The sequence below is a fragment of the Schistosoma mansoni genome, assembly GCF_000237925.1.
Source record: "Schistosoma mansoni, WGS project CABG00000000 data, supercontig 0041, strain Puerto Rico, whole genome shotgun sequence".
In the NCBI taxonomy this organism is placed as follows: Eukaryota; Metazoa; Platyhelminthes; class Trematoda; order Strigeidida; family Schistosomatidae; genus Schistosoma; species Schistosoma mansoni.
In genome coordinates, this window is record NW_017386027.1 from 213,418 (window position 1) to 224,495 (window position 11,078).

The 11,078-nt window shown below is 38.9% G+C and overlaps 1 protein-coding gene across 1 annotated transcript in view; it reads left to right on the top strand.

The window, feature by feature from the left end:
- Smp_142210 (vacuolar membrane protein related) overlaps positions 1-11,078 on the top strand; it is a gene marked incomplete at both ends in the record, with an annotated part of 40,262 nt that overhangs the window by 14,812 nt on the left and 14,372 nt on the right. The window contains 4 exons of the mRNA XM_018790651.1: positions 2,561-3,242; positions 5,902-5,995; positions 8,632-9,003; positions 10,719-10,843. Of these exons, the coding sequence (XP_018646050.1) occupies positions 2,561-3,242; positions 5,902-5,995; positions 8,632-9,003; positions 10,719-10,843 (1,273 nt within the window). The remainder of the gene's footprint in view (positions 1-2,560; positions 3,243-5,901; positions 5,996-8,631; positions 9,004-10,718; positions 10,844-11,078) is intronic.

Consider the following 11,078-nt stretch of genomic DNA (forward strand, 5'->3'; position numbering starts at 1 on the left):
TGATTTTTGAAACTGTAAAGTTTCCTAAATTATTAAAAAAGAAGACAGGATACCTAATATACTGTCATTATCTTGAATTTATTAACAGTCCCCATCTTCAACACCTATGTTTGCGTAATTAAGTATTCTAATATGTAATCAGAGGCTTATAACGACCAGTCATCTATGCGATTGTATAGAAGATAGTTTATCTCTGTGAAGTTCCGCTTATTCCCTACGCTCAATGACGTTATTTCTTCTCAATTGATTGATCACTTAGTGGTGATCAATGTCATGCGTATCAAGTACTTCTTAGGGATGATCGAATGATATCGATAAAGTTGCAATGTGGCCACTAGTCTAGGTGGCTCGACACTGCGTGCGCTATGTTGAGATAAGATGGTGGTCAACAGGAAACCCTGGATCCGGGTTTCGTGCTACTTAGCACTCGTCAGCAAAGTGTGCCTGTAACCTTGAGGGAACTGGTGCTCCCTGACGGATTCGATCCCGTGTGACTCAGCTTCACAATCAGAGACGTTACCACTGAGCTATTCGGGCCGCGACCCACCTCCTGTAGGACTGAGATGTAATCACAATTGATTGATCACTGGGTGGTGATCAATGTTATGCATGCCAAATCCTTCTTCTTCTGATTGGTACGAAACAAACTAGAGTCGGACAGAAATTAAATCGATGAACATATAGAGTTTGAGATTGTTTTCCACGAAAAGGATTTTAAAGTGTTTAATATCTGTTCATCACACAGTGGTTTGTATAATTTTAAACCAGTTTTGTATCTTTTAGTATTCGAATAAATAATAATTAAAAAAAACTCATCTTCTAAGTATAAGCTTATTTACTCGGTTCTGAGATACTGTTTCGATATGAGATCCAGTGAAATTATTACTTGCCTGTCTTAATCTAAATAGATGGAGGAGCGGGATTCGGACCTGTCAACCCAATTGATTGAAAGTTATTTACTTCTAGCTTTTAATCCACTGATCTAAATCATCCAAGCAAACTTTCAATAACATTCTGAAATGGAAAAATACTGTGGTATTCATTCTAAAACTTCCAGCTTATAAAGATTATTTAATCATTCAGTTATGGACAGCTTAAAACCTGAGTTATTATATGTGCATCTGTTCAAGTTGCCAGATCATATCACCACAGTTGCTGAGATAAATGCCAGTGTAGTAAGAAAACACTAGATGTATGTAATATGATTGGAGAACAGAGAATGAATTTGCGGAATAAAAATTATAAGATAATTTCAAAACTAAAGATCTAGAAGATGACGAAATAGTGAATGCATTCGAGTTATTGGGATGAATTCTGATGCCTGTCACCCAACGTCTCTAACCATTGGTTACGATAGTTGCGTGGACCCCAACCAAGTAGTCCGCATCTACCAACATGGCTCAGACTAGAAGTTAGTGACTTCAAGCACTGATGCCACGTTTTGGTTTGGCCGCCTCTAACTCTCTTTCAACTATCCCCAGTACTAGTCAGCATAGCGCGTTGTGGACAGCCTTGTCAGACACCACTTGAGGTTGTAAAGTCAGATAACAGTTCGCCATAAGCTCTCACTCGACTGGTAGTGCTCGAGTAAAGAGCCTTCACAAGGTTTATGTACTTCTGGGGTACACCTTTCAATGACAGACAGTGATACAGAACCTCTCTGTCTACAGAGTCAAATTCTGCTTTCAAGTTAAGAAGAATTATCATTGTCGGATGCCAATAAGCAAGCCTGTATTCCAAGACCTAATGAATAGTGAATATGTGGTCGATGCATTCACGAGCAGGTGTGAAGCCAGCCTGATTTTCTCGTGTTTGGAGTTCACAAGTCTTAGTTAGGCGCCCGATTTAGCTAGTATTTTAGATGCTATATTGGTTATGATTATCACAGGATGATTTTTACTCCTTCTTATATATTGAAGCAAGCAGTGATTGTGTTTATCTGAAGGAAACACCTTACTCCCATCACACTTCTGTACAGTCAACAGTACGACTTCGCCCTCGGACCTTGAGTTTGCTGCTTTCAATCTTACCATTCTTCAATCGGCTTGTCTGACATGGTAGGACCTTGAAGAACGGTTGTTTCAGCCAGTACAGTCTGATTGATTCATTACGATGGACAAACTCAACCACCACGTCAAGGTAGCAGCAGGCGGTCCGGTATTCGTGCTGAATCTGGTGACGTAGTCTATATATGCCTACACTGCTCAATCCAATAGTCAAAGACTTCAAAACTAATCACACTATCTTGCTTTGACACTCCTTAATTGTCTGTTATCATACCCCATCACCAACCACTATATCGAGTCGAGGCACCCAGTTGTTGAGTATACGTAATCTAGGTCCAAACCACGTCAATCGATGGAGATTCACTACCTCATCAAGCTATTTTTTACCCTCAGTCTAACCTTAGCATTGCTCACTCCATGATTCCATCATAACATAAACAATACTTCGGAAGCACCTATCTATGTAATCATGTTGACAGTAGTTCAGATGAAGTAAAACTTTAAAAAAGTGTCTTTTTTGAGTCGTTTATCTCTCCTTTTTTTCTCATTCATAGTTATGGACTTGCAGCTAAATTGTTTGCTCGTAGTTCTATACCATTTGAACAAATCGCATTACGTTTTTTTCGTTTATCCTCATCATCATCACCATCAACAACACATACAATAGATTTCCCATCAACTATTATACCATCTACATTAATTCAACAAGGTTATGAAATTAACGATGATCATGATATTATGGAAGCATTGATTAGTCAATCACAATATCAAACTAATGAAAAACTAACAGGTATCATTGATTCATCTATAAAACAATGTAAATCATTAATAACATCAATCCATTCATACAATAATAGTAGTATTATAAGTAGTACATTAACACCATTGAAAATATTTTTATCATCAAAATTGAATTATTTAATAGAACAGAAGAATCAATTGTTAAATCATACAAATAAATCATCATTGGTAAATATATCAGGTCAAATTATTTTATTAGCAATATGGTTAATAGAATTATTATTAACTGAATTAAATATAATAAATGATCGTCTTAAAATGATCACAAAACAGGATCATAATGATATGGATGAAATTGGTAATGATGGTGATAGAACTGTTGGCATTAACAATGATAATAATGATGATCATGATCATGTTAAATTAACGTTACAAAATCGTCTAGCTTCTGTACGACGTGAATTTCGTACAATCTTAGCATTGCCTGAAGTATTGGTAAGTAAATAATATACTTTGAGATATAATCTAAATTATTATGTATCAGAAGGGGTTTTTCTTTTTGTGGAGATTTAGTATTTTCATAGTTGAAAGCGTGATTCAATTGAAACTAGACCACCTAGGAAAACCTGGAAGCACTGGACGGTCGTTTCGTACTATCGTGGGACTACTCAGTGGCAGTACACATCCACAACCTCGTCTCACGAGATTTGAACCCAGAACCTACCAATATCGCGTCAGAGCACTTATTTATTTATTTATTTAATCACATATATATTGGTACAAAGGGCACCGGATACATATGCACCACACAAAATAATGAGAATGGCAGGAGAAGGAAGATGATGTATATACATAAAAGAAGGAAAAAAAGAAAAGGAGAAGAGTAATGATGGGGGGAACTGAAATGTACAACCAGAAGAGCTCTCTCAGTTAGGAAAGTTATAGCTACTCTTTATGAAGAAAGTAAAAGAAAGTTACAGCAGGATCGCCACTGGCTTCTATTCTGAGCCATATCTGATAACGTCTCTAGCCACTGTGTTGCACCATCTCTCGGACCCCAGCCAGGGAGTCGTGAAGGACCAACAGAAGCTAGCCCTTTGCAGCTTTCTTTCATGCCACGACACCATGTCATACACTGACTTCCTCTCCGCTTTTTCCAACCAGTCCCAGAGTCGGCAAATAATGCACGGCGTGGAATTCTCTGGGACGACATACTTAGAACATGTCCAAGCCACCAAAGTCGATGTTTCAAGATGGTGACACCAATTGAACTGCTCTCATCGACGCGTTGTAGATCCAACCTTTTACAGCCAGACTAACATCACGAAGGCGCCGAAGATCGCCCAGATTAGCATAAGCCGCTGCGGTTTTCATTTTACGTGCATCGATCTCATCACTCACGCCACCACCAGCACTTATGTAGCTCCCTAGATACACGAACTTCTCAACTACTTCAGTCTGCTCACCATCTAGGGTGAGTACAGGATTAGAATCCTGCCAGTCTTGTAGAAGTACCTTGCACTTGGAAGGTGCAAAGCACATGCCGTACCTGCGGACACTGATTGCCAACTGATCAAGTGCGGATTGCATGCCTTGGGCATTATCGCAGAGTAAGACAATATCATCTTCATACTCAAGGCCGAGAAGTCTTTCTCCAGGCAACAGATCCACATCTCCATTATTTACATCCATCAGTGCTGTTTCCAGAATGTCTTCGATGGCAAAGTTGAAGAGGAATGGTGAGATCGGGCAACCCTTCCTAACCCTACTGCTCAAATGGAACAAGGGAGAAAGGTGGTTGTATGCCCTCACTCTGCCTGAGATGTTCGTATACAGGGCCTTTAAGATGTTAATGAACTTCTCAGGCACACCCTTCTTCAATAGACAATCCCAGAGAACAGTCCTGTCCAACGAATCGAAGGCAGCCCTGATATCCAGAAACACTACGATTGTTGGCCTGCGATAAGTATGACGGTGTTCTAACATTTGGCGGAGGGTGAAGATGTGATCAATGCATCCTCGATCAGAACGAAAACCAGCCTGCTCCTCGCGAGTCAATCGTTCTCGGGTTTTAAACAACCTACGAAAAATGACAGAAGCCAATAGTTTGGACGAAATCGGAAGTAGACTTATCCCCCGATAGTTGTTACAGGAACAACGTGAACCCTTTTGAAAGATAGGGACGACTATCGACTCATTCCATGATGTTAGAACACTTTCTAGCTCCCAAACCTTTGCAAACAACACAGTCAATTCCTTAGTCAGAAAGTCACCACCATCTTTAAAAAGAGCTGGAGGCAAGTCATCTGGGCCCGGTGATTTGTAACGTTTCAAGAGTTGGAGTTCCTTGCGGACTTTCGCCTCGTTTGGTGGATCAGTCGTCACCGGCCATGGGGGGCAGGACAAACTGGCCGATGTTGCCGGAGCAGCAGGCCAGTTGAACTGCCCTTCGAAAAATTCCGCCCATCGTCCAAGACGTCGAGAGATGTTAGTGATTTGCATCCCATCATCCTCGTAGATTGTTTCACTCACACCAGACTTCTTGCTGCCAGTGGCTCGGATGAGTTGGAAGAGCTTCCGGCAGTTACCAGATGCAGCTGCTGCTTCCATCTCATTAGCACGCTCCAACCACCAGGCTTCTCGGTCCTTACGCAAACTTTGCCCAATTTCTTTACGTAACAGCCTTTGTTTGTGGTCATACTCACGGTCACCCGGAGTAGACCGACGGGCTTCGATCAGTTGTAAGGAGCCAGAAGAAACCCAGTGCTTGTAAACGGGATGTTTCGCGAAGCCGCAAGCGGCTTTACTCGCCATTTTCATGACGTCGTGAAGATGCAACCAATGCTCATCTATACTTTTCGGTGGGATGGTAGCTAGCCTAGAAGCTAGCTCCGCTCGATACTTACTTGCGACAGAAGTTGCAGCCAGTTTACTTAACCGATAGACCACTGAGCCGGCCGGCATCCGATGGTGTTTATGTCTAACTCCCACAATAGGACGCAACGGCAGCTCAGTGCTTCCAGGTTTTCCATGGTGATCTAGCTTCAATTGACTCACGCTTTTAACTATGAAAATTATAACTATGTTTTGTTTTGTCATAGATACATGAAAATAAATGTTTTATCTAATTTTCTATACATATATATTCATTTAGAATTTTTTACCTGAAGCAAAATCGTTGATATACGATCTATTAGAAAATCATGGTGAAAATGATGAACTTGTTTATTTTATGGAATTAATGAAAGGTAAATGTTTATCATTAATTGTTTTATTGTTTTATTCAATCATTCAATAGTCAATGAATTGATAGATCTTCAGTTTCATTCAAATATACGAACAAGTGGTTGAAAGTCGAACAGCTTGAATGTTATAAACCACCGTTCTCTATCTGGCAACATGAATCGCATTTGAACTATTGTACTTTTTGTTGTTGTTGTTGTAATCATCTAGTCAACAATAACAACGTGAAACACAGTATGGTGTTACTTAGCTTCATGTTGTTACAGGGACTGTGGATTAGAATGAGAATCATGAAATGAACGAAATGTTGTCTTGCTTGTGGATTTGATTTCAACGACTTTGTGGTAGTATCATAACACACCTCAAACAAAACAGTGCAGTATATAGCCGATAAATCTTCTGACTGAACACTTGAATCGGTTTCCTAAATTCTTCTAATTACTCCAGGCTAACTTTACACGACAACTTGAACACGAGAGAAAGGGTGAGAAATATGGAAAGAAATTTTTACTTGAAGGTGGCTAATTTATGTACAGAAAATCTAGGGTATTTATAACATTTCATACAGATTTCGGCCTCTGGAAAGTTCTCTGACCCTATCAAACATAGTAGCAGTATAGGTAATCACACAATCAGAAATATGACGCGTGACTCTTCGCCTCCTAGATGTTTCCGAGAAAGTTCTATCGAATGCTGATTTGATAAAATGTTTCCCAGCGTTCTCAGGGCCTCTTTGGGTTTTTTCGAGGAGTTTTCCATGTCTCTTCAACAAAAGTCGGATATTATAAACCTGTATGTTTTAGCAAACGAATTACATAAAATATAATTAAATTGATAAAGGATAGGTTAACGTCTTACCTTCGTTCCTTACACTTTGCTGCATCAGTCGTTTTTCAGTCATACAGTGGCTAGTGACCAGTTTTATCTGCATGAGATAGCAAGTGTTCATATAAGTATTTTATCAGGATATAACAGTAGCACTTCTTCTTTACTTTCTAACTTCTGCTCCTTTCATTCAGGTTTAAAGAGTAGAATATTTCAGGGATTAGAAAGTGGTTAGCAAGTCAGTGTCCAGGTATTTAATCACAAGATTTATCATAAGATATATATTTCCAGTGAATTACAAACTATTTTAGAATAGATAAGTTTCATGTCCGGATCAGAATCCTGTCAACTAAGCGTTGGGACGGTTTCCAAAAGCCTGACAAAGCCTCCAGAGGTTCCGGAGAAGCCGGAGTCCTCAGCAGTGTGTATCCACGATCCTGCACGCTGGATTCAAACCTAGAGTCTTAGGTCTCGCGCGCGAGCGCTTAACCTTCAGATCTTTCGCGCTTATTTCAAACTTTTACTGAGAATAGTATAAACATCATGCTCAATAAATAAGTGAATGGCTATCCGAATTCAGTAGCTAAATGTACATTGCGTTGGGCGTTTAGCGCGAAAAGAACTAGGTTGGAGTCTCAATTTGAATAGTAATACTAAAGGTGTAGGTACGTCCATATGACTAGTCTCAAATAAGACACACCAACTGCCACGTCATTTTTGCTCAGCAAGTTATAAAATAAATGTAAATAAAGTTGAAATTGTTTCAATCCCGATTTCGAGTCATATCATCCAGTGATATGGAGAGCCAATCAGAAGCAGTAAAAAGTCAATCGATGGCAATCAGAAGTCAACTAAATGTCAAGTGCATTTCATTAGGGTCAATTTCCCAAGGATAGAGTGGTATATATATCAAAGGGTATTTGTGCATTTCATTCAGAAGCCAAATGCACTTTCTCACTTACTCTTGTGTTCTTGCTGAAGTAGTCAGTTGGTGGGGTTAGCACATAGCACACTGTGTATCAATATCAGTTTTCGGACACTGCACGTCACAACACCTAGTTTCTCCAAACAGTGATCACAACTATAGTACAAACTTTAACCAGTTAGTTAGCTTTCATTTACCTATAGAAGTTAGTTTAACAGTCAATCATTTTAATCGGCTGTTAAAAAGCGAATTTCTTGAAGCACAGTTTAATTTAATTTAATTAAACACATAAATATTGGTACAATAGGGCACCAAATGCATATGCGCCACACAAATCTCATTTCTTTTGTGTGAGGGCTGTGATAATGCTCGGGTGCCCGAATCGAAACAGGTGGTTTTCTTAGGGGGCCACACCCACAGCCTTTGACCTAAAGATCCGATCCACAAGGCAGTGAAGCATCGTGAGGAGATGCAGTCCTATGGTAGATGGTGTACAACAATTGATTCGTTTGCCATTTGTTCCCTCAGGATGCTGGAGCCCATGTGCACCATTGGTTTGGAATCAGGGTTTTCCAACTCCACTTGGTGGACTCCGTGTCCACCAACCCGGTTAAAGCGCCGGACATTCGCTTTTCGTCCTCTCAATTTCGTAAACAACAGCAACGCTACGAAAAGGCAGTGAGTAGGACTTCCCTGGCAGAGGGTATATACCTGTGGTCATGTGAGAGCATTTGGGGGCATTGAAGCACAGAATTTTGAATGTATAATTTATGGGTTAGGAAACAAATAAACCAACTTAAATACGTAATCACCTAAAACTGTTACTCTCTTATTTCTTTATCTATATATATAGACTTCTACCGTCAATTATGTTGTTACCAAATAATCAAGCAATACGTTACCTAGAAGATACGATTGAAAAATATACTAATGATATATCAAATCAAGCTATACATCATATGCTTATATCATTATATGCTAATGAATATCATTTAAATCATAATGATGATAGATTAATGAAATATTTAGAAAAAGTTAGTATACAAGCCATTCATATGAAACGATTAAAACAACAACATCAACAACAGAATATTGTTGATGATGGAGATCTATTCAACGATTATCAATTATTGAATATGGATCTAAATGAATTATCATTATTTGAACATGATCATGATATAATGAATGATTGTCCTATAGGTAATGGAATGAATAAATTGAAATGTTTAACAGATCAATCTAAAGAACAAAATATTCAATCATGTAAGTAATACAACATTGTTGAGGATGTTAAATCCCTAGAACTTACTTGGTAAATGGTCTAATTTTGAATTTCTTTGTTTTCGCGCCAAAAGCGCTCTTTTCACCTTCGAGTCGAATTTCTCACTTGTAAAATATCTTTAAACGCTATTGGTCCGTTATATCTTTTAGTGTGCCAATTAGCAATGCTACCCAAGGACAATTTATTGGTGTGTGTATATGCGTTTGATTTTTCCCTCTTACGATTGCTGTGCTTCTGGCTGCTACGGAATATACATTTTCCCCGCCGCTAACTTGAACTTCTTATCCTAGTTAGCTTGCGTCTGGGACGCGTCAGAATAGCTAGCTTATCGGTCTCTGGTCACAAGTCTTTGTTCTGTTCGATAACGAGTGAATTCGAAACGCTTCAGATATAACTTAAGATATAATTTAAGAATAGTAAATCGTATAATAATAGTCCATAGGTCAAAATAAAGCTTATTATAAGATAAATATGAATATACATTGTTTAGTTACTTAGCAGTTATACAATAAAAATGTATGAATAGCATTAGTCCAATGGCAGCACCATGTTATTAATGCAAAGGTTCGGCATCATGTGTTCGGATGCAGAGACGATAATCCAATTAGTGTCACCATCTTGAAACACCGACTTCGTTGGCTTGGACATGTTCTACGAATGTCGTCCCAGAGAATTCCACGTCTTGCATTATTAGCCGACGCTGGGACTGGTTGGAAAAAGCGGAGAGGAGGTCAGTGTATGACATGGTGTCGTGGTATGAAAGAAAGCTTCAAAGGACTGTCTTCTGTTGGTCCTTCACGACTCCCTGTCTGGGGTCCAAGAGATGGTTCAATACAGTGGTTAGAGACGTTATCAGATATGGCTCAGAATAGAAGCCAGTGGCGATCCTGCTGTAATCTTCTTTTACTTTCTGCATAAAGAGTGGTTATAACCTCCTTAACTGAGAGAGTTCTCTTGGTTGTACATATCAGTTTCCCCCATCATTATCCTTATTTTCTTATATTCATCTGACCCTTTTTCTCTTCCCGTTCTTGTTGTTTTGTGTGGCGCATATATATCTGGTCCCCCCTTGTACCAATATTTATGTGTTTAAATAAATAAATAAGGTCCATAAATAGATCCCAACCGTTACGTTTCATTATTCTTGTCGGGATATAACAAATACAGTCCTTAAAAAATTTACAGATAGTGAAGGTTAATTCATCGAAGTACTTGTTTATCTTAAACTAAGTTATTTAAGAGGAAACTTACTGACTACATATTAAATTTCGTGTTTGGAAATAGTTGACTCGAAATCTTTCTTGACTTAGATTTCGCTCTGCCTGGTACTTTTCAGTGGGGCTTACCTAAACTCCTCCGGTAAATAACGCCCCTCGTTTAGTTCAAACCTAACCACCCAGCTTCATGGTCTAACATGTTATCAATGAGCTATTCTATTCACAATTGACCTGTCGAACCGAGCTACTTACAGCTGACTAATCACTGAGTCATGAAAAATTTGATGTTTCATTCGTCTGGTTCTTCTTAGTCTTGATCGAATTTTAATGGCCAAGTTTCTATTTATGCCACCTGTCTGATTGACTCAAAACTATATGTTCTATATTAAATAATTAGATGGTTTGAAGTTAATCTCTAAAGTTGGATGGTATTTTTACTTATCGAGTTGATTTTTACTTCCTTTTTTTTCTCTCCTTAGTGTTACCTTATGACCCTGGTTATGTTCTTCGTTTATGCAAAGAAGTTGATCATTTAAAAGGTGTACTTTACATACTACAATTATTGGATATGCATCAAGAAGCTTTACAATTAGCCATTGAATTGGTACTATTTTATATGAAATAATTATAATTATGCTAATTTTCATAGTTGAAGGCGTGAGTCAATTGAAGCTAGACCACCAGGGAAAACCCGGAAGCACTAGACAGCCTTTCGTCCTATTGTGGGACTCCTCAGTGGCAGTGCGAATCCACGACCTCGCCTCGCGAGATTCGAACGCAGGACCTATCAGTCTCGCGCCAGAGCACCTAACTGATAGACTGATAGGTCCTGGGTTCGA